The sequence below is a fragment of the Malurus melanocephalus genome, unplaced genomic scaffold (assembly GCF_030028575.1).
Source record: "Malurus melanocephalus ecotype Western Australia unplaced genomic scaffold, MMel_1.1 scaffold_122, whole genome shotgun sequence".
NCBI classification, from domain to species: Eukaryota; Metazoa; Chordata; class Aves; order Passeriformes; family Maluridae; genus Malurus; species Malurus melanocephalus.
The window spans coordinates 889,058-914,222 of record NW_026623354.1 but is presented as its reverse complement, the minus strand read 5'-3'; the positions used below and the strand labels follow the sequence as shown (position 1 = coordinate 914,222).

The 25,165-nt window shown below is 35.3% G+C and overlaps 1 protein-coding gene across 3 annotated transcripts in view; it reads right to left on the bottom strand.

Annotated features, from left to right (window-relative positions):
• Window positions 1–25,165, bottom strand: part of ATRNL1 (attractin like 1) — a 415,015-nt gene that overhangs the window by 335,694 nt on the left and 54,156 nt on the right. For all 3 annotated transcript variants that reach the window (XM_057370287.1, XM_057370289.1, XM_057370290.1), the window contains exons 8-10: window positions 17,037–17,292; window positions 10,939–11,122; window positions 6,833–6,987 (exon numbers count right to left, since the gene is read on the bottom strand). In XM_057370287.1, the coding sequence (XP_057226270.1) occupies window positions 6,833–6,987; window positions 10,939–11,122; window positions 17,037–17,292 (595 nt within the window). The remainder of the gene's footprint in view (window positions 1–6,832; window positions 6,988–10,938; window positions 11,123–17,036; window positions 17,293–25,165) is intronic.

Genomic DNA, 25,165 nt, shown 5'->3' with positions numbered 1-25,165 from the left:
AAAATTTTAAAAAAATATCATCATCAGATCACATATTTCAAAAAATATTAAATTTTTTCATTGTTTTCAAAAAACCCAAACCCCAAAAAAAATCATCTTCCCTCCTGTAAGAGATTTAAAGATCACTATAGCCACAAACACTGCTAAGATCAGAGTCAGAAGGTCTCTGCCCTGGAGATAAGCACAGAATGGTGCTGGCTCTGGGCCTGGCAAAGTCTGGCTCCCACATCCTGGGAAATGCATCCAGACAAAAWTCCCCACTGTGGCAAACAAAGATCTCCTCTCTCTCACTCTCTTTTCTCTCCTCATTCCTCTCCTGCTTCTKTCTATCTCTCCTTACCTCACATTCACTGTGAAATAATATCTGTACTATTGACAGCATACGGTCTTCTTGGCACCTGAATTTTGGTAGAGGCATCCCATAATGGTCAGATCRTAACACCTCCCTCCTCAGCTTAAAAAAGCCAGAACACAGGAGGGRACAGGACAGCACAGCTACAGCAGCAACACCACTGAATCAACTTGGGATTCCACCAAATCACAGCCTGAGCCCAGAGAGACAACCAGGGCAAGACTGTGGCTACGATAAATAAATCAATTACATCTCATTATCAATTGGAAACAGAAAGTAAAAGCACATTATTACTGGAGTAACACAGATGGTTCAAACAGCAATAATTTAGACATCAAGTGGTGGACTCAGAATGGATTTAGCAGTTTGAAGGAAGTGTAATAAGTTTAATTCACTGTTTTATGGGATCATGCAYCCCAAAWTTCTTACTACTKTCTCARCTTCTGCCTTCTGTTACTATCATTRTTAACATMAYATTATCATAACAGTATGGAATTATTRCTAMACTATAAYAAGCAAATATTTTAACACTACAATTGACCAGCAAAATCTTAGTGTTATACCTYAAAATCAAGTTTTTGCTGCTGTTAAATCACTGCACATTGACACAGTACATGTGAGCTCAYGTGCCTTTGATGGTAAAGGAAACAATTTAAGAAACCCACACCCAATTTCCGTCTGATTTTAAAACTCACATTAAATTTTCATCTGATCTTGGGAAGCACCGACATTAATTTTCTTATTTTTAAAAACATATACATTTACACACTTAGAAATATAATCTTTCCTGTACCTAGAAATTTATTTAAGAAAAAGTGGGATTTAACATCAAGGCAAGACCATGAAACCATAATAAAGGCTGGTTTTCAGATGAGGAACCCCTGAGGGCTGGAGATATAATAATTCCTTTCTTACTGATGGTATTTTTCAAACTGGCAGGTCTTTTCAATAGAGTACAAGAAAAAAGAGGGAGGGAGGCTTATTACAAATAGCCTCCCCTCTTATCTTCTCCCTGACTACTGAACACTGAACAGAGCACTGTGCAAGAATAATACTTTTGCTCAGCTTTCAATTCCTGATGTGAGTTTCTCTGTAGAGTTGATTAATACAAAATACAGGTAGTTAACCAACTGATTGCTGGTGGGTTTTTGGTAAAGAATCAAACAGAATTCATCCCTGCTCACCATTGCCAAAYTTTTTTTGAACATTTCTGAGTACCCAAATTTCCAGACTTCACTGTGCTATTTYAAGAAAAAATTATAAATGGTAAATGCAGTATAATTCACAACATAATTTATCAATATTACAGCATTTTGTGTGTTTTGTGTTTAGTCTAATAATGATGGTAGGCTCGGAATAAAATACTTTCCTCCATAAAATGTTAAGCCCTCAAGGCATTATACAGMTAGGAAGTGGAAGATACAGCATTAGTTGTATCTGCTGTATCTGTAACCAGGTACAGTGCACAGCACATGGAAGCACATTCTGCTTTTAACAGAACCAGTCACTAAGCAGATGAAGAAACAATGTTGTTCATTCCAAATAGATTAGCAAAATTTTTAGTCACTGAAAAGTACAAGAAGAAATAAAGGGTTTATTACTAAGGCTTCTACTTTATGACACATTATGACATTAAATGAAAAAGGTTGATCCTCCCCCTGGTGTAGATTAAATGGTTACCAGATGATACAAAAGTGGCTCTGKCAGTGAATCGACAGTCACACACATTTATGTGATGGAACAGCACAGAAATGCAGTGGATTTGAAGCAATCCAGTTGAGAAAATCCCCACTTGAACTTTGCACAGAGTGTTGCTCTGCAGGGTCCACACTCCAACAGGTCAGGCCTCAACACATCTCCTTTACAACCTACTGGCAGCATTGCCTTACTGATATCAGAGAAGATGACCAAGACATCTCATAGGAAACTTTTCAATGCTGCAATAGTATTCATACCTTACTGGAAAGTTTCACAGGATGATTTTAGAGGAAAAACAAAACAAAAACAAACCAACCAAATCATTTCTAATCAACATTGTCATATCGGTAAAATACTTGCACATAGATTTGATTTAAAAAATTTAACTAAGATTAGGTTTATCAAAATGTGACTGAAAAAATAATAGGAAAAATAGTATTGTTAAAAATAGGAAGCAAAAGTTGTTAGGACAGTCTCTAAAGGGACAACTGAGATGCCATTTGTATTTGGGCACAGGCAGCCTGATTTAATGACAACCTCTCATGCATTCAGAGCTTTGTTTTAAGAGAAGGTATATGAAACCACCTGCTTTATGCTTACATTTATCGAATCATTTCTAAATTTCAAACTACTTAAATAGATCCGAAATACCAATGTATTCATTCTGCTCAATCACTGCACCACTGCAGTGCAGCCTGACGTGCTACAAAGAATCCAATGCCAGTTTATGCTTCCATCTTCTCTTTAYATTTTTTTCATAATGACAAAGTTCATTTTTCTTTGGTAAGAGAAGTACTATTGGTTCACAACATATGGACACCATTATACTTCTGTCTGGTTCTCATCTATGACTCTGGACCACTAAACACTGAACATAAAACAACTAAAACATCATAAAAGTTATGGACTAACAGAAAACTTATTTTCTGAATCTTTCCACACTGCATAAATATKTTTCTTTAATCAGATAATAAAGATCTCCTTACTCTCAGGAAAACACAAAAGCAAGTATGCTCAAAACAGCATGAATTGAATTTAAACCATAGAAATAACAGAATCTATACACATAACAGTGACTCCCCAAGCAATATAAAGAAAACAATAACCTTAAGCTTTGCTATTACATGAAGCAATTAGTGCATTATATTATTATGGCTTTGCTCTTCTAATAGCACAGCAATATGGAGGTAATTGCTATTACAGACTGCACCAAAACTAYATTTATAACTTAAGTGCTCAGAAAYGCATAAAACTTAATCTTTCACAGCCACTGCTTTACATTTTATTTGTGATGGCACATTGATAATTCATTTCTAACTCCAGAAAAAGAAGTGTGCAAAATAGATGTGCTCATATTGGAAAAAAAATAGGTACATTTACAGATATTTAAACTTGTTCATTTTGTTGACAGCARCTACTGGAGGTAAAACAACTTACCTTACAAGCAAACAATTTATGAATAAACAATTCATTTTATTACAAAATACAAGAAATATGTTTGATAATAAGAGGAACTAAAGTCAAATCTCATTAGATAATTTTGATTTTTTTTTTCCAAAAAAAGGAGAAAGTTTTCAAGCTTTTTTTGAATACCCTRGAAGAAACTTAATATTTCACATACAATATTGTCTTTCATAAGCAATTGAATTTGCATACTATTTAATCCATAATAATAAACTGAAAAGTAACAAAAGACTTATAAAAGAAATATTAYTAGTGTAAACATATGGGTTATTGCTCTTCTCCTGCAGATACAAACAATGCAGAACTACAACCACCACTAGGAGAGAGCACAGAAACAGCTGCCACGTTCCCAGGATTTCATTTTTTGGCTTTTACWGAGATTCCCTGTCAGTAATTCTCAATACATATCTAGGGTATCCAGATACCTTGGCAACTGGAAAATRTGTAACAAAAKAAGAGAGACTGAATACTTCATAAAYKGAAACTTAAGGAACTTAGGYAGGCAGARATATAYKTACAAACTGCACCATYTGGCCAGAAACTAAAATAAATACCCTCACTCTTTTAAGAAACTTTTATTTAATTATATTTTAATATTGGTTTCAGTAGTTAGAATCTGTTTTAAACTGAGTCTATGTGTCTAATAATCTATTTTTATCTGCAGATTTTGCATGTGAATACTCATAAAATATAATCTAAGTTACTTTTCTAAGATCGGATTGGAACAGAAAAGTAAGTTTTAAGCATRTTTTTGTAAAGAAAAGCCATAACCAGCATCAGTTAAAAACCTGCAGGTCAGCCACAGCATTCAAGACTGTCCCCATTGCCAAGGTTCTTTTTTCAGATTAATGAAGYAATAACAGCACAGCTGAAAAATACCTGACCTCTACAAGAATGACYCTTTGTGGATCTTTGAGGAGCTGCCAGAGCAACCCAGGGGCAATCTGGTGGTAAAATATCAAAAGAAGGCAAATGTAAACCAAGGCCAGATTTCTAAAGCTCATTTTTTTTTTAATGCAGCAGTTTTCTCATCATGTATTTACTGCTCTGTCTGTTCCATCTCTCCGTGTGTTCAGCTTTAACAAATACACAGTAAGTATTTCAAAGTGCTGAATTGAGCTCTTGGCACATTACATATTTAAATGTCTAAAACTTGAATATAGACTAAGCTCAGAACTTAAGAAAGCAACAACTGATTCAGAAAAGCAGGAGGGGAAAAAGGTAATTCTGTCCTAAAGCTTGGTAAAATGAATTGCTCTCTGGAGATATCATCTCTATCCTTGGACTAGAGGAGTGTGGATTTCCAAACTGCATTAGAGATCAACCTTTTGGAAAGCTAAGCTTAACTGAGATGAAGCCACACCAACAGTTATTCCACATTAATATGAAAAACAATGTTTTCATGGGTAATAAAAACCTGAAGCAATCTATCCAGAAGACTGTGTCACATATAATAAGAGAGATAATCAAAAGTACTCTCTAGCCCAACTTGAACATAAATAGCATAGGCTCTATCTCCAGGATTCAGCTGGTTTCCAGACAGCACCCATTTTTTACAAGACAAGGCATAACACTCCATCACTTGCAAGGTATCTAGGAAATGTGATGCTGATAGCATCATATATTTTTTCTTCCAAGTATTGTTCAAAAACTCATGATGCAAAGTWAATAAAATTCTGAAATATGCCCCTTGCATAATTATTTAATTCTTAGTAAAATATTTCAAGTTTTCTGGAAAAGTATGTCTTTATTTAATGTGTGCCGTGAGATTTGTGTTTCAGGTGGTGAAATGAATATTACAGAAGAATAAGTCTGAATCAAATCAATCTTCATGTATTTCATTTTTAAGAGTAATTACGACATCCAAAGAGTAATTACTACATCCACTTCTTTTGTATTTCCTCAGTTTGATAACACATGGAGAATGTGACTTGCAAGAGAATACAAATACCATATTAAACATTATAATCAACTAGACAAACCAAAATATTGTTCTACATTAGAAAAAAAACCACAGCATAAAACATTTTCATGAAAGAGGATAGAAAACTACTGGTGCGTGAAAGTCAGAAAGTTACACTTATTCAGATCTTAGGATTCATAGTATTGACTTGTAAGTGCACCTTCTACAAATAAATGTAGACCAATAAATAATATTATGCCTCAAATGAGAAAGGAGCTCTGTTTCATAAAAAATTAAACCCACATATAAACTGAAGCGAGAAAAAAATCAATAGCTCACATCATCAGATGCCTACAAAAAGCTATGTTTTACAAAACTATTATTTTCACAGCCATTAAAACTAGGAGGAGATAACCCTATATGTTCCATGTACTGAATTYAGTCATTATTTTTGYATTAAAGCAAWCCCATGGCATTGATATCTACAGTGAATGCCATAAAGAGCCATTAACTAGTCCTAAAAGAAGGATCACATCTCAGCCTCTTCTACCACTGCAGGCAGCTGATAAACGCTTGCCAAMAACAGATCCAGGCAATATCCACAGGCTGTTCTCACCAGGATCATGCATGAGTCCATTTCCCAGGCTGCTCCCATTTTTTGGCTCCCAGGACAAGTGACTGTGCTTTTTGGCCTCAATGTGAGCTGTATGATTATATTTAAAGCCCAAATATGAGCTGTATGTTTATACTTCAAGCTTATGCATAAAATATGGACATGAACATMAGGGAAGTGAAAAACTATTTATGGTAAGAACAGCAGTGGCACAAGATAGGAAACAGATTATGGACTCATTAAATTCTCTTATATTTATAGACTCCACAATCCTATAGGGAGGCTTTTCCATAAATGTACAGCTCAAAGGCTTGGAACCACTCTACAGAATGAAAGCTGACACCCATCTAGTCTTGTCTTATCAAACAGTTTTCCTCCAAACTRCATTCTTATCATATATTTACAAACAACAATCTTTTCTGCTCTCAGCCACTCTCTTGTGAAATTAAAATACACCACATCCTTTTATCATCTCCTAAAGGCTCCTCATGCTTCACTCAGCCTTAATACCATTTGCCACGCAGAGCCTTTTTCAAGTTTGTCTTTCTTCAATGTGTGTTGCCAAAATATTACAAAAATATCCAGGACATTGAGAATCTCATAAATATTGGTATGCTTTGTGCAATCTTCTTGGTGCAACAAACCAAAATCTTTAGACAAAATGGAACAAAAATCTGTGTAATTTATAAATAACCTGAAGGTGTTTGGGATCGAAACTTTAAAGAATCATGTTAGCCGGACCTGAGAAAGCAACACTGTGGTATTTAAAACTCAAACGAGAAAAATAAAGTACAATACAAACCTATATCATATGCAAGAAAGTCAGCAGAAAAACACTTTGCTCCGTTGCTCAGGGAAGTATCATTATGAGTGTTTCCACCAAAAATGAGCATTGCTCCATTGATTAGGACAGCTGAATGAAGGTATCTTGCAAAGCCACTYTCTTTCAAAATAGTCCTGCAAAACAGGAACAAGTTAATACAGACTAAAGTGTGGAAAAGTGTATATGCACATTAAGAGTGTTCATAGATGAAAGCAATATGAAACTACTAAACTATAGCTCCTACTCAGTAGTWTGATGAAATTTAATCAGACTGTTTCTAGGATTATCAATTTTTTCATTGCACAACAAATACATATTTATCATTTGTTTAAAATGTCACGMTTTTAATTAAAAATAAGTTTGCCAAATAATATATCTGAAATACATTTTAACATGTTTACAGTCTTCAGAAATGATTAGTGATATGATAAATTTTGCGCAAAACTGAATGAAACCTTATTCAAAGTATTCATTCCTATTCTTATATATGCTTATATATTCCTGTTGGTTTTTTGCTCAAGAAATGCAAATTAAAAATATTTTAGAAAGCTACAAGAATCTTTAGATCATCTTAAGTATAGTAAAAGGAAAACCTTTTATTTTTTTTCTAATTAATTGAACATTCAGACCTGGAAAGGAAATGGTAGAAGTCATTCTAGGTACAACAAAAACACTTGCATTGCTTCATAAATTTATCCAGACTGGTAAACTCAAACATAGAGAACTTCAGTACTGAAAAAAAGAAACCTGTGCACACACACTGAGCCTTTGATCTCTCTTCACTCATTTTCACCTCTCTGTGTGTGTGTGTTCTGCTTTGTGCCAGAGCAGTACCACAGCCCCACCAGAGGCCACGAGCGATCAATGCCACAGTCTGAAAGTGGCAGATGTGGGGCCAGGAGAAAGATTTAATTCAAACAAACTTGATTCAAACCCAGCAAATAAATCTTACCGAGGAAAAGAGGAACCATTTGTGGGTTTTGCCAGCTTGAATAAGTTAAGTCGACCAGCTGTGGACATGTTTGTGTAGAGCTGAGTAGATCACCAGTACAAAATGCCTTTTACTTACTCCTAACAACATTTCATTGCCTCAGTTATTTAAGTTTACAACGTTAGAATCTCATTTTCACGCACACAACAGCACGCTGTTTACATCTACAATTAAACTGTTTGTCACTTTTTTCCTGTGACAAAAATGACTGAACTATCTTTCTGATTGAATAATACTGTCTCTCTTGAATCACTCTCATAATATTTGTTCAATATTTTTACATCATCCTTGTTTTTGGGGGAGAGAGTACACCTCTTAAAGTACTTTTTTTTTAATATAATGGCATGAGTTAATCAATAAACTTGAGATAGTTTTAAGTGATAAAAAATTGCAGGTTTAAACAAATTGAAAAGATGGCATCAAACCTAAATTCTCATATTATTATTTAAATAAATTCCCCCCTAGCCTTAGAAAGTAACATCAAAAGAAATATCAAAAGACTAAATGAAAATAAATGAGTTTTTTGTTGCTTAAAAATGTGACAATTTCTTCAATCCACACATGTATTTCTGCTTTTGACCCCTTTTTTTTTGTCCTATTCAGTGACTTGCTTTTCTCTTGTGTATTTCTGATTAGCATACTTTGAAAACAGAGCCCCACATAAGTGTGGATTTTTAACCAYGAATTGGCTTAAAATAGGATACTTATGGTGTCCCCCAGAAAAATGTGGTATTTAGGTTCAACTCACCAGCAACATAGAAAATTAGGAGTGGCAAGGAAATAGAAAAAGACAGTATTTTTAAGTTGTTTTCAACTGGAAATGGAGGAATTCTGCTGCCATKACTTCAAAGAACAATAATATCCTAAGAACATGTTATTGTTGTCCATTCAGACTACAGACACTTTTCTGTCTTTTGCTTCTCCAGATTTCTACAKCCCCTACTGCCTAATTTACACTAATTGCTATACACTAGGCTCTGCCTCGATTATCCTGCCTTGCAGCTGTCTACAAATAGTTGTGTTGATCACTAAAGGTCTAAAGAGACACACACTGCTCTGGGGTAAACTAAGGACTTTTTTCTCCACATTGGATAGAACAGTATACTCAATAAGTTCTCTTTTTTGGGCCACTCATTTTTCTACCTGTGGCCCAGCTGTGTCACCCCACTCTCAGTCCCTACCATAGCACGAGGCTTTTTTTCCCCTAATTTTTGCATACTGTGTGCTGAGTTTCATCCCTCCCAGTAACAGGAATTTTTCCTCAAGATTCAGCAGAACTGGAAGTTTGTTAATTTGGCCATGATTTTCACTATTCATTAGCATCGCTAATGAGGGCAATCTAGAGAACTCTCCAACACATATCAACCCCATGCAAATTCTGYGAGAGTCTCAGCACGCTTTCCCCTGAATTCATTATTCATGCACATATTCGTGTATCTGCAAACATTAGCCCGTATTAACTATGCCAGTGCCAAGTGCTGCACAGAGCAGCACAATTTTGTAATGGTGACAGAAATTTCCAGGAGCCAGCAGGTGCTTCCACTGCCTCAGGCCATTATCCAAACCCAGCTCTACTGTCCCCCCCATTTCCAGCTGCAGCAGCAGGGCAGTAATGCAAAAYAGTGCAGGTATTACCAGCACTGTAATTCCCCATCGTGTATTAAAAACACAGATCCTACTAGGAATTAAAATGCTGCCCCCTCACATGCCAAGAAACATGAAGCTTGTTGAACTGATGTTAAGAAATGAAAACCTGCACGCCACTGAGCTAAACAGGTGATCAGATTTGTATACCAAAACTTAGTGAACTATGTGAATCTCTGCCAGTTCAGCCACAGAAATTGAGTGAGTGCCAGAGAAAAACAATGAGGACAAGTAAGTGGCACGGACATGGGCATGAGAGCCATCAAAGTTCCATCTCTTCCTCATATCACACCTAYCCAGTGCACATTCAGTCTGTCATCTCACTGACTGCTTTGAATGCTAATTGTAAGGTGTCATAGTAAACAAATATTCGAAGATTTTATTACTACGTGTCACTGTCCCATCCTCTGAGCCCGTTTTCAGTCCCACAGTAAAATTCACTCCCAGTGTAAATCTCACAAAACAAACAAAAGACTTGAGTTCTCTACAAACTGCAGAGAATTCTACATCAGTAAAGAGTAGATCGAAGCCTTCTTTATKAGTTTTCATATRAATWATGCATAAAAATATYCCAGCAATTATTATTTTATTGTTGARCAGACCATCAAAGGAGAAAATATCACTTTGTTCCAAAAATAGAATATAATAAGAAATCATTAAAATTCCAGGAATTTGAAAATACATTAAAAGGAACAAAAAATTCTTGCAATAATTTTTCCAAATGCCATGAGTTAATGGTATTGGGAACCTCAGTGAAACCAAGCCCACATGTTTCCAACATCTGAGAGCAAGTTTTYGGTGCTTAAAGTTAAACCATTGGTACTGAACACAAATATTAAACTGCAAGAATAAAATGTCCCAAGAAATAGTTCTTGATCACAAATCATCTCTAAGGTAAGAAAAAACATTTAAGGTCACTTTSCATACATAAAATGCAAGTAGCCTTCATAAGTTAGGATAAACTTGAGGACCAAGGAACTGAGAGAAATAGAAACACCAAGAACATTCATACCTAAGGATTCCTACATAATACCTGAAGTTTCCTCTCTTATTTCTGGTAATTTTGTTCAAAATAACCTTCCACAGTTATTAGGGATTTCTATTTATTTAAAAAACAGCCACTTTAACATACACCAACAGTGCATCCACACCACGAGGAAACAGTTCACATGTGCAATTTCTGCACAGGGGTTATGTCTGGATAGGAGAACCTTCCCCTAATTTGCAGAACAYGCACAAAGCTTCCTCCCTGCCCTCCTTTCAACATGTAGTTCCATTAATCCATTCACTCAAGTCTAGTCCCTCACCACAACTCTCCCATTTTATTGCAGAGGACGTGCAACATCCAAAGGATATAGAGGTACCTGCAAACTTTACTCTACCTAACTCCACACTTACGTTTTCTTCAGCAACCTATAACTTCATTTCCTACATTATAAATCCAACTTACCATGTCCGAGTATTCACTTCATATCTGTAAAGATCGTCCACCAATCCATATTTATTGCCAGGCAGTGCTTTGTATCCACCATGGACATAAACAGATTTTGTCAGTTCATCATAGACACTGGTATGGCCATATCCACCTTGAACAATTGCTCCTTTCGTTTCTGGTACAAGCCAAGAGTTAGACCCTTGAAGACAGAAAAAAAAATCATAATTTTAAGGCTTACTATTGCTAACAGTGTTAGCGTACAGAAGTGTTAAGTATCTAATATAATTTCCACTATAATTCTAAATAGAGTAATAACTAGGGATTTGTTTTAAGAAGTAATTTTATACCAGTGTATCAAAATATCTAGAATTAGATAAAGTTGTCAGACTGTTATCTGCTATTCTTAATTAAAATCACAAATACATCATGGTTACAGCTGCCAGGCAGTATCTCATCCTCTCTCATGTGTGGCTTCAGCACTGACATGAAGCAAACAAAAAAAAAAACCTTTTTGAAAATATGAAATTAGGAGTTATGATTAATTCTCACCAGAGATGGCTGATGAGAATTSAGTGCTCCAGCTCCTTCAGATTCATTAGGAACACCTGTGCTCAGTCATGGGGAGTCTGGAGGAGCCTGGCAGAAACTGAACTGCAGCGAGTCGTGAGAAGAACCTAACAGAAGGCAGCTCAAAGTGTGCATGGATGTGGGCAGACACTTTGGGAGTAACCGTAAAATTACTGAGCTAAAATCCATTTCCAATGACTGTTTCTTAGTTATTTAACCACAAATAAACTCATTCAGTTGCTGAAAACTCACAAAAGAATAATTGAATTGCAGCTCATTAAACTGGCATTTAAAATCCACGTTTTACATCGCATGATTAATAACTGCAAGGAGACACCAAATAAAACCAGCCACAACAGCTATTATGACTGAAGAAGAGAACACAACRGGAAAATATTTTACCATAGCAAAAAAACAGACAGATGTTAATGACAGCAGCTACAGTGCTGCCTGTAGCCCCAAAATTTCTTTATATTTTCCCTTCACCTTCCCAGATGATGATGCAGGTATCCCCTGCACAAGGCAGCTACACAGAAGAGCCTGTGATGATTGGGAGTCAGTTCTACAGACGTGAAACAGAGGGAGAAATTCRCTTCCAGCCTTTTGAAGATTATGTCAGATGAACAGAGAGTCTGGGCAAGGACATCCAAAATAGAGAAGTCTCCCCATTCTCATCCTCAATTGGCTGCCATTATAAAGATATTTATCCAAGGCTAGCACACAACACCATACACCTTGCTTCCTCTCAAAATTAGGTAAAATTMCATTCCAATTTTTATCTGATCTTATGGAGGTAGTCCAGATTAACTCTTTTTCTCCAGATTCTTCTGTTCATGAAGAGGCTCATGACTTGCAGTTATTACTGTTGCTATTGTAGCTTTATTAAATAATTTCCAGGCACTGCCTCTATAAGTTACTTTTATTTTTTCAGTAACAAGTACTTACGGCAAGTTACAAAATATTCTGAGGAAGAATTGTGATAATTTTTGTGTGTATGAATGCTGATATTTGTGTAATATACTATTTATAACAGAATATTTACATTATTTATGTGTGGTGTACTGTAACTAGCATTTTATTTCAATCCCTGTGTTGGATATTATCAAGTTATTAAGAAATGCAATTCTAAACACAAGTATCAAATTTTTACTAATAATACTGCATATTACATACCTATTACTTTGATATCAAATAGATTTACTCRACAYAATTTCTGTAAGAGGACTGGTAAGGAGTCAGCCTACAGATACACCTTTCCATTACCAACAGAATCTTTATTTATTCATTCAGTGATCAGTTCTAAAGATTGGCATAATGCTTTTCAGGGGAAAGGAACTRTTTCTCCACATAAATTTACACAATGCTGTTGATAATCTGCATAATCAAATATTTTGCATTTATATGTGTCTGGTCCATGCAGCATTTATGGAGCATTATGGTTTATGTAGCAATGGTTGCCACACAAGGTCTTTTCCAACCTAAAGAGGTCTATGATTCTGTGTAACAATTACAACACTGTCAGAGTAATGTTGCATCACTTTACATGACTTGGGCAAAAACATGAAAAGCTGCTCCTTCTTGAATATTAAAAAACATGAATAACTACCCGAATTCGAGAAAGGAGRTCCAGCAACATCTTTCTGAARTAAAAGTCAAAAGCTGTGTTACAGYTGTTCTTTCTATTTCYCATTCTAAAATTTAGCTGAGTTGCCTGAATTTCAAACACTACCTACAGGTTTGATATCTTTCATGCTTCAGCATCTTGAATATTTCATCATTCAGAGAAAAATACAACCCTGTCTATATTTAAAGACATTACTATGYATATGATCTGCTTTTTTTGAAGCARCTTATTGATACAAATCTTCACCCACCTTTTTTTTTTCAAGAAAAATTCAATTTCTATTGAAGGTGTTTACATAACCCTTCTCATACTTAGAGATGCCCCTCTTTCTGTCATTATATCATAAGAGGAATTTGATTGACCAAATCAGTCATGTGAAACTGCATTCTCAATAGTTTAAAAGTCAAATATAGAACGAGGTTCATGAATAAACAAGCCAGAAATAAGGAAACTGGATTTTTAAATTTTTTTTTCAATATTTATATTTCAAGTCTAATACACAGAGTGAAAATAAGGAAGATACACAGGAGTGATCTGTCCTTATCACAATACAGTCTTCAGCTAAGTCAGGTAAAAAGAAAAAAATATCCAAGAAGCACCTTGGTGTGCCATCTTCATTTCATCACAGTGAAAAACTTAAAAAAAATTGCAAGCAAACAGGAATTTTATGCTAACTTTAACAAAAAAGAGGAGGCACATTACATCATGGGACCATTTCTTTTTATATTATTTCAAAGAAACACCTTTAATCAAAAGCGATCTATAACCTACCTCGAAAGCCATAAAAAAAATCATTCTAAAAAACAGTGATATTCTGCTAATCTAAAGAAATCTCTGTCTTGTAAAAAAAATAAAATCACAGAAGACTTATTCAGAAGTTTCTTAATATATAAGGAGCCTTTWTAATCCTCAGCTAAAACAAAACACCATTATTATATTCACCTTGAGACTCACATTGAGATTCTTAGAAGGTTTATGAGGTATTGCTAAMCTAAAGGGAAATAAATTTCCCCAGGGAGTAACCCAGAAAAGCTTTATGGCCCAAGTTAGTAAAATCATTCACATAATTCCSATTTCAGGATTTACTGGTTCCTCAAAAGTCGTAAGTCTGGGCACAGTGAGAAAGAACAACAGGAAGCTCTTTTGTTCCTGCAGCAACCACTACACCTTTGGAGAAGAAATAAATTCATRTGCCTTTCCATGGTGAAAATCTTCCTGCAAACCCTGTCCAATTACTCCAGAATTTATTGTACTTTGATAGAAATTACTTTCTCCCYGATCCGACAATTCCAGAGACATTTTCAGATAAAGTACACCTTTGATTGACATGTTTTATTAACAACAACTACATACCTACATTAAAAGCTAGGGATTCCACAATTATTTAAAACCTCTTCAGATGTTTCCTAGCCCAGACCCCAGGGAAATCATGATCACAGCAAGTAAAGGTTTTAGCACCAGAATTCTGTGTATCAAGTTCTTCAAAGTTCATCAACAGAACTGAATCCTGAAGGTTTCAGTTCATATGAACCGAAGATAAGCTGCCTCTATGTCTCTTTTAGTAGGTATGTGGTAAATGTTTGAAGCCTTCATTAGGACTAAAAGCCATTACTGACAACATTTAGAAACAAGAAAGCAGTAYAATTTGAAATGGTAAAGTAATACATTTTTAAAGCAAGCAAAGAGAAAATTGGATCCTTATTTTTCTTTCTATGACATCAGAAGCCCCTATTTTTAAGTAACTTCCTTTCCTATTCAGGTGARTTCACAGGAATACCTCTAACTTCCTATGTCTTTTAAGTTTGAATTCAAACTGCTGAAGTTTCCCAAAAAAAAAAAAGTCATTCTCAATTCAACCACCAGCTGGAATTTTATGGTTAAAAATGTGTTCCTACAGCTGCAAAACTATAGATAAATGCCACAGCTGACACRGAATTCAGGAAAAATTACCACAGAACTTATTTAACTCAGAGGGGAGGGAAAGAAGGAAGATGCAATGAGGTAAAATGAAACATGAGAATTCTCTGTGGCAGCCATGGCTCAGTTACACCATGCTCTGCAAAGCACCACAAACCCCAACAATCAATCCTTCAGCAGATGAGGAGACACACAGAAGTCAATGGGTTTCCACAGTAACACCCTATATTGTTACACATTTCCTTTATATTTGATGCAAGTGAAGCACATTTTTTCTAATAAACTAAATTTCTCACAAGAATATGATAAAAATACAGTCTCAAAAAGGAGACATTAAAACTTGAGAATAACTGACACATAATTGMAGTGCTTTCTCTTACTCCAAGCTTATCAGCATGGTAGGAAAGGTTTGGGGTTTTTTCTTTGTTTGTTTGTGTTATATATGCTTAGCTATACTCTCTTTCATTAGTCCCCCACAAATGTAGCTGTAACATTAAAAAAAAAATAGAATAGGAACAAGCTGTCCATTTCAACCATAAGATCATCAATAAAATCAGYCAGGCAGAAAATTTTACACTACAAATCATGTTCCCTTCTTCATAATTAAACTAACCACAATTAGAGGTGAGAATAAAATCRGTACTTCTCCTCCATACTAAATTAGCAGCATGTGAAGAAGCAAATAATTTAAAGTTCCAACAGACATTACACTGAATGAGCATGCAGAAAGCTACAACATATTGTTATCTTCACAGAAAAAAAATCATCTCTGGTAGGTCAAAAAAATAACTTTCTGAAATTAAATTTTTCAAAAAAATGGCCTTCAATGCTTAACAAATCTTGGAATGATGTTTCACAAGAATATTCTAAGACCAGTGTTTTATAGTCATTTTTATGCAGTTAAATCGGAATTTTTCAGTGTGGAAAAAGTACATCATGATGCTCTTCCTCTTACTGCCATCCACTTTTATCCTTTTTCAATATTGTCATATAATTTTGACACTGCTATCAGAGATAATGCTGGGGAAAATAAGAGCATTCTGAGTTCTGAAGGGATTTCCCCAACTTATAAAWCTGCTTCAATAGTGTTTATRTACATATACATCCMTGAAAAAAAAWTCAAATTAAATTCAAATTAAAAACAATTATTATCCTTTAACATGTAGGTATTACTTTGAAATTTTGTATTTTTGTCTTCTGCAATTGCATAAATAACTGACTCAGATAAATTCAACAGAAAAAAGGAAATCAAAAGAAAGGTAGAAGATTATAATTTGAGTTAGCAGTCATATAAATATTCTTAAGAGAAATGTATCAGGTGTAGATTTTCAATAGTATTCTGTTGAAATAGTATCTTAGATGTACCATGTATATATTTAAAAAAATTCTCTTTATTTATTTAATTTTAGCATTTAAAATCACCCCTAGGAGCAGCTTGCAGTTCACAAGGGAAAAAATCCAGATAGACACAGTAGGTTATTTACTGAAAATTAGAGTTCATTTTCAGTTATTACCTCTAACAGCAATATGTATACATTTTAGATTGAAACTCTTTATATAATGATGAACTTATGAGTTATTACATTTAAAAAGAACACAACAGAATGAAAATAACACACCAACATTAAAGAACTTTGAAAATAACTAAATTATTGTTGGTTTTGCTCTTCTACTCTGCGGTAAAAACAGCAAGTCTGTGTGAATTAAACCACATTTCATCACAACAATAACCACAGTGTGGAATTTCTGGTTTCAATTTTTTATCCCCTTTAGGCTACCACAACCATGTAAACAATGGAGAAAGTCATGGTGCTCCAAAAACATATGAAATGCTACTGCTTAGCAAGAAATCTGATGTACATAACGTGACGGAAGAAAGGGAAGGCTTTTTTTATTTTGGAAAATACCTATTTTTCCTTCTGGAAACAGGAGTGATATTTACTTTCTAAATAAAATAGCACTTCTCTTATCACGACATGATAAATATTATTTGAAAGTGACTTACTGATGTAGTATTCTTGCACAATGCTTGTGTAACCRTATATGGAAGAGTATCCAAAAATGACAATCATAACCACATCTCTGCTGTCCAGCTCTACTATGTGTGCTGAATGCCCTTCCACAGCATATTGCTGGCCATGGACGAGCACTGCAGGAATTCTGGCACTCCATGTTTGACTGGGTATGTTGAAAACCCACAGCTCATCAGTGACATTGCCRTTACTTGTTTCAATTTTGCCTCCATACATGTAGATGTCTTCCTGTAGAAATGGGAAGAGAGAGAGAAGAAAGCAAATAATGGATTATAAAAAGATAACATCTGAACTGTRTACTGCTCTGCTGAGCAATATTTCATAACTGAGCAATCTGATTTAAATCTTCACATTTAATCTTACATTAACCAGCTCAATATCAGACACTAATCCCAGACAATGATACTTAAACTAAACCAACAATGATAAGGAGTCTATTTCTCTGAAAAATAAACCTAGCCATGAAAATGACACCAAAATGAATCTCAAACAGATTATTTCAACCAGAAAACCTTTAATTACATGGCTCTTCTAATCCATACTGCAGCATTCTATTTTAAAAAAGCTAAACAGAAAGGATATTATATTGCTTTCTTAAGGAACAGTTCACAGAATTAAAATGTGATTTTCCACACTCTCAGCCTATGGGGATTTCATTCATCACATGCACAAGACAGCACATTCTCTCTTAATAGCAAAGTAACTTAAGTCCTGAGAAAATTCAACCACCAGAACCCGAAGAAAAGGGAAAATGTGTGTATGGAATTAAAGAATTATCTGGGTCAGAAGGTGCCCTAAAGATCATCTTGTTCCACCGCAACAACCATGGACGGGGACACCTTCCACTACTCCAGGTTTCCAAGCCCTGTCCAACCTGGTCTTTAACAGTGCAAGAGTTGAAGGGAGGAAGGTGGGAAATCTGTGCCAGGGCCTCACCACCTTCACAYAGAAGAATTTCTCAGCAGTACCTAAACCAAACCTACCCTCTCTCAGTGTAAAGCCATTCCCCCTTGTCCTACCACTCCATGCCCTTGTAAAACATCACCCTCCACCTCTCTTATAGCTCCTTTAGGTACAGAAAGGTGCTATAAGGTGCCCCTAGAGCCTTCTCTTCTCCAGGCTGAACAAGCCCACCTCTCTCAGCCTGTCCTCTTGGAGAGGCACTTCCCACATCTGATCCCCTCGGTGSCCACCCCCCAGGACTTGCTCCAACAGAGTTTCTTGGGGGTCCCAGAGCTGGGCACAGGGCTCCAGGTAGGTCTCATGAGTGTGGAGTAAAGGGGCAAAATCATCTCCTTCAACTTGCTGATTGTGCTGCTTTTGATGCAGTCCAGGATGTGACTGGCTCCTCTTGAGCACATTTACTAAAGCCAAGTCCCATCGGGAAGAACTTTGAGTTCTTTTTAATGAATGCAAAACAGATATTCCCACCATCATGAACCACACAGCTCSAGCAGCAATGCCATCTGTTCTGATAAGTAATGAGTGATTTACTTAAATATTGACTGAAAGCAAATCCTACTGAATTTCACTTCATCTGGATTTGCAAGCCAAGGTATGCAGTCACAAAACAAATTCCAGATTGYTGGCTTCACAGACTTGCTCAAGGACAGTTTACACTGAGTACAAAAACTTTCTCTGGTTCTGAGATTGATTCTGAGTCTTTGCTAGGACATAAACACCACATGCACTCTGCATTGTTTTTGCATGCTGTACAGCTGGCAGCTGTCTTCTGCATTCTGCAATGTCATGTTCTGGGGCTTACCCTAAATTCAGAATTCAGAAAGTTTTAATTTTTTTTAAAAAAGGGAAACTGCAGGTTTACCACATTTGGCAAGTTTGACTTGGCATGAAAAACAGCCTCAGAAAAAGAGGCTGGAAGATAAGGAAACCATCCAAGAAATTTGTATCAAYCATGCAGAAATTTCAGACATTGTACAAGGAGATGATGGGTGTAGACTGACATGTAAACTTCAGGTTATTATCACTGTACACATCAAGAAAGATGAGTTCTTGACTCTTTATGAGTGGGAAAGCATGGCAAAGCTGGTTGATYAGTAGAATGACAAAACAAAGGTTTAAGAGGGTTACAATGCTGTCCATATGCCTGTGGTTGATGGTAAGGAATGGAGTCCAGATCCGTAAAGACTCCTCATTACTCAAAGAGATTAATCAGTAAATGAGTGACCAAAGTGTCGAGTATGTCTTCAACAGTAGACTTGAAATTTCTGCAAGATTTTCAACTGTTTTTTTTCATTTGAGGCAGGAGAACACTTCTCAACTGGGAATTTAAATCATTCCCATGCAGGAATATTTTGTGCTACAGGTGGTGTTTGAACAAAAGATGTTCAYAGAAGGAATTTGTAGTAGGATTACAGACATATGTATCTGAACCCATCTTTTTCCTATGGGATAAAACATTTCAAAGAGCTTGGTAAAGACCCRAAGACACAAAAATTGAAGAAGGATGTGCACTGATCTAAAGGAATGTCTTGAACAAATATTCTTCTTGAAAGGATCCTGAATGGCTCATTCCTTACAACACCACATAKATCTCTAAAGTCAAATCAGCATCACTAAAATTGTGAACTGCTTATTTTCAAACACAGAAAACTGACTATGGCACAAAGAGAGAGATAATTAAGGAGCTGCAGGGGCTGCATAATGGTAAAAAAAAAAAAAATCTGACACTGAGGAAAGACTTTAACAAAAAAAGAGGACCTAAAGAGCTGCATGAACTTTCAAATGATTTCTCAGACAGCTGACAATAGGAAAGTCCTCCTCACAGTTCTGCTTAAATGATTCAAAGCTCAGATAAAAGAACACTTCTGTGATCATTTAGGTGACACAGCAGATCCTGTATACAAGAATATTCACAGAGAAAAAGACAAAAAGGTCGTGACAACTGCTTTATCAGCCCAAAAAAATAGATTTAACTAAGCTTTGCTAAGGGCTATTTCTGAGATTAAGAAGTTCCTAGTGCTGGTGAAAAGCACTTTAAAAGGAAGTGATGATCAGCTGAACACGGAGAAAAACAGGGAGAGAGACCAAAGTCAGACGAAGAAATGCAGAATTGAAAGTRAAAAATGTTACAAGCATACTTACACAGGGCAAAACCCAACTTCCTAAGCACATAATGATAGAGATTTATTTGGAAAGCCCTATCAGGAAGGGATTGTAGGAATGACAAAACTAAAAATGTAGCATACGAATTGTGATAGAAAAGAAAGAATCCCCTTATAAAATTATACTACCTTTATRAGTTACTTGCATACTAAATACAAATCACAGTGTTTGCTAAAGGTGAGGATTTCTGGCAGAAACAACACATTAGATACAGAATTTAAAATGTGCTGGTACATAAACACTGCTGACCTTTAACTAAATTAGGCATAGCAGATATTTGTGAATAAGACAGCAAAACTAAATAGGACTGCGAAGTAAAATTATAAATTGTTTTAAAAGGCAACAAAAATTATAAAATTGAGAATCTGCGAAATTAGCAGGAAAAGAAAGTGAAAAATCTGGCCCAGAAGAAAGATCTTAAAATTGTACTCAGTCTATAGGAGGGAGAAGGCCAAGACACACATTTTTTTCCATGGAAGAGATAAAACAGGCAGATAAGCACCAAGTAAATACAAAGCCTTCAACATATTCATATTTTAAAGTTTTGATACTAGGTATCCAAACCAACACCTTCAATCACAGTGTGAGATAGTAAAGTTGAACATTTACTCAGTAAATTAACCTTGGCCATATTAGATAGATTACATCATATGAGTAACATTATCTAAGTTACAGAAACCTTGAAAGACCTTGTGGTTTTTTAAATGAAAATTTCATGTAAACATTACTGTATGCAAATTGAAGTATATAAAATTACACTGTTCATTGAACTTCAAAGTTCCTGCTCAGTAGGAAATTCCAGCAAAAACTAGAAATTTCTTCCTGTAAACAGAGCAGGTTGACAGCTCACTCAATCATGACATTCCCACCTACAGATCACATCAGTTGGTTTCTTGGCAGGTGTTCAGGTCCAAGCCAACAAAACAGCCAGTGCAGCTCCTGTTTGCTTCAGTGGAACCAAAACTTTCCAATAAATRTGTCCATTTTCTCAAATYGCATTTTATTCCCTGAAAAAACTACTTCAGTGGAAAATTTTGATGAGCCATAACGATAACGGAAGATGACAATAAGTATGTGATCTGCAAATATTTGACTGTGAATAYTGGGCAGAGAGGATGACAGCAGAAGGCAGGAATGATAAGACCAAAGCCAGGATTTGAACAAAATAGTTAAACCACATTTCTSAAGAAAGGAGAAAACATTCATTTGATCTAGGATTTCTCTTATAGAGTAATGATTGACATACACATTTTGACTAGACAAAATAAGACCAAGAGAATAAATTGAATACAGTAGAAAAAGTAAATGGTCACAATATGAACGTTGTAAGAATCAAGACAATTTACAGCAGCAAAATTCCTCATAATTTCTTCATCTTATTGATACTATCATCATCTTTGGAAAAGATGTTTGTTAAATAACCAAATAATTTGAATAAAATTAAATGCCTAGTGGGAAATGTTAGAAAAATAGGGAGCCAGACTCTTCCCAAAGTAACCCAGTGAACAAACCAGATGTGATAGGCACAAACTGGTTTACAAGAAATTCAATTTAAATAGAAGAATATKCTTCTTTTTTCATTGAGAATGGTCAAGACTGGAAGAGATTGCTCAAAGATCCTTGACAGAGGAGCATTTTACAGCAAGGARAAAATGAAACAGAGCAAGGAAGACATTTTTTAAAAAATCACCAAAAGACCAGGATCACCCACTTGTCTGTTAAGCCCTAATCAACAGACTGTGCACCAGACCAGAGTAACCCTTCTACACACTTCACACTCAACAGGCAGCCAAAATCATTAGTTCCATTGACCTTGGACATGTTCTTTTCCTTGCACCTTATCTCAGTGTTAATATTGATTTTATATTTCATATAAATGCAGTGATTCAAGACTTCTAAAACTTATCATATTTTTATTCCTTAGACTTTACAGTTTTTCTTTTTTCCTAAAGGAACAATACTTAGCTGCTCAGGCTGTACTTGGGAATGACACACTCTAATGCAAATCCTGCCTGMATTCCGAAAGAATCTTATCTGGTAGTTACCACTAAAAAAAGTGTAAAGAAAATGCAACAAAGGAGTAATTTATAATCCATTTCTAATGAACTGGAAGCAAGTTAATAACATTAAAATAACCACATAATTTTCATTTTGTATCTCTTAACTATATCATGGCTACACAGAAAACTTTATCTCTCAGAAATTAGTTTCTTGCCTTAATTCTTACATAACTCCAATCTCCAACTCCAATTCCTGAAGAATTGGCCAAAGAAATGCTACTCACAAACCACATGAACAGTCATTCTCTATTTTCCTGAAACAAGATTATCAGTCTTTTTTTTTTCCCACAGACTGTATCCATGCATTGGTACAGAAATTAACTTTATGCAAAGTAACAGTACCCTAACACTTATTAGAATTTTTGTTCTCTATACTTCTGCCTTAAATTTCTAAAAATTTAGTCAAATCTGTACATCATTAAGAAATTCCTCCATTTTTTTCCAAGAAAATATAAGTACATCTCAAAAAATGTMATCTGGCAATCACACATCCATCCCAAGCCTGCTTTCTGCATTCAACACGTACCACCTGATTAAGGTTTGCCTAATCCTACCTCTTCCTTACCCAGTTATCTCCTTTAATATGGATARCAATATCAATAACATTTTATGTGTTAGATTAAAATTTAATTACACTTCCACTTGATCCAGAAATCCTCCCATTAGATCAGGCCTAACAGACTGGAAAGCGGGCTCCACTGAACTGTTCGTCCTGCAGCCTGATTTATTAATTCTTAGCTTATTGTGGGACTACATSCACTCTGAGTAAGAACCTCAATAAGTTACATGAGAGGAACATTTTAACTTCAGTTCCCAACAGGACCAAATTCAAGGYCAAGACAATACTGCACCACACTGTACATCAGTAGGCCAACCTAATCAGGAGCTCTGTCACTTTACTTCTTCATTATTTGCAGTTTTCCAGTGGTTGCTGGGTATTGTTAAAGGTATTAATTAAGCTGATCTTACTTGGACTTCACTTTCAGACCAATTGGAATATAACATTGACACAAGGAATGAAAAATATTATGCTTCTAATAATAATAAAGAATAAAGAACCAGTTTCTTGATGAATTAGGGCCACTTAACTGAAGGGAACTCTGAATAGRTTTTTCTCCAGACTACAAGCAAAAGGTCTCTGACAGATCATCTCACCTACTCCTCACACTTCTGAGAATTGCAAATCAGAATTGCAGAGCAAGKTACACACAACATGTAATTCAAAGTCATAGAACAATAAGACTATGGATATTTTTGGTACAACCTACTAATAGTTACTAATAGAATAATTAGAAAATACTTTCACATTCYTACTGCTATTCAAATTATACTACAATAGCCAACAAAAATAGGCATTAAAAGAATAACGATAAATCAATTGCCAAAAGATTTTATCTCATACATATTAAAGTAGGAAAAGTTTTTACTCTTTTTTGCTTTGTTAACGCTAGCTTTTGATGACACTAATAAAAATACCAGAAGATGTATACAGATTCAACATCAATACCAATTAATTAGTAAAAGGAATCAAAACAATTACCCTTTTATAATAAAGTTTTAAAAGTTGAAGTAGCATTCATAAAACTCCAATGAGTAAATTAAATTTGACTGTGTATAAAATGGTCTGTAAAGTATCTTTATGATTACTACTGCATCAATTTTCATTTCTATTGCCAAACTCAAAAGAAGCAAACCTCAAATTCCAGCCATCCTTCTGCTGTCTCAGGACCAGTTAAATTAAAAGGCCAAATTCTATCAATTTTGGCAATACAGCCAAAAACTGAGTAAAGTCCCAGCAATGACCACATACACACCTTACAGGCARCTCCCTCTCTCCTTAATTCCAGACACCTAGTATTTAAAATTTCCCCTTTAACTGCCTCCCTAGTCACTCTTTATCAAAGCTATATGTAYCTACTCTAAAAACCTCACATTTCCTCCAGTGTCTTTATAATCCTATCTCTTATATAAATTATTTCAAAGTATGTTGATATACCTTTCCAATAACCAGCCTGAGGAGGCACTGAAGGTAACACTAACAGTTTAGTTGGTCTAAAAGCAAGAGCTCTTTAATATTCTATCTTTATACTCTATGTATAAATGTATAAAAAGTCTTGGGCATTTGTTATAACTATACATCAGTGGGAGTCTTCTGATCTTTTTTTTTCTTCAGAATAGAGAAGAACAGTACTTCTGAAGAAGCTTTTTGAGGGAAATGAGCACAGTACCTTACTTCATTCTCCGCAGTCAATCACACAGCTGCAATTTACCTTGCACCACARTCGGGCAATGCTGGCTCTGCACTCTCAATCCAGCCTAGCACTAGGCTTTGAAATCTCAGGAGCTCAAGTYAAAAACCTAATCTAATTTCTTCTCTGTGGATATTTTTTTTTTCTCTCAACCATAAAGGAAACATTACACAATTATTAGTACACAGCTGAAAACATAGCTCAAAACTGCCATCTCTAGGTATWAGGTTCTACTGCTCTACACTCTAAACTCTTTATTTCTATTTTTTTTTAAGAGACCAAAGATCTGAAAGGAAAAATATCAGAACTTTATCCTAACAWGTTAATCTGAGAATTTATTGCAGAATTATGTACTTTTTCCCCTTGAAATTTCTTTGGCTTGCATGATCAGCTCCTTTTGGCCCATGTAACCTTTGACATTTGGCATAATCACTAGTACAAGCAGCATRTCAGCCAATTATTTCACATGAATTCATTATTGATGAATTCTAATTGTTAATTAACATGTCTTCAACAACAGCCACAGCTTCTTCCCTATATCTTTGCCTGCAACTTTTGTTACTATTAACATKACTTGCACTTCCTCACTGAGATCCAAAGAGATGTCTGGATTAACACAGATCTATTATATTTAATACTTGCTGGTGAAAGCATTTCTAAAATGGT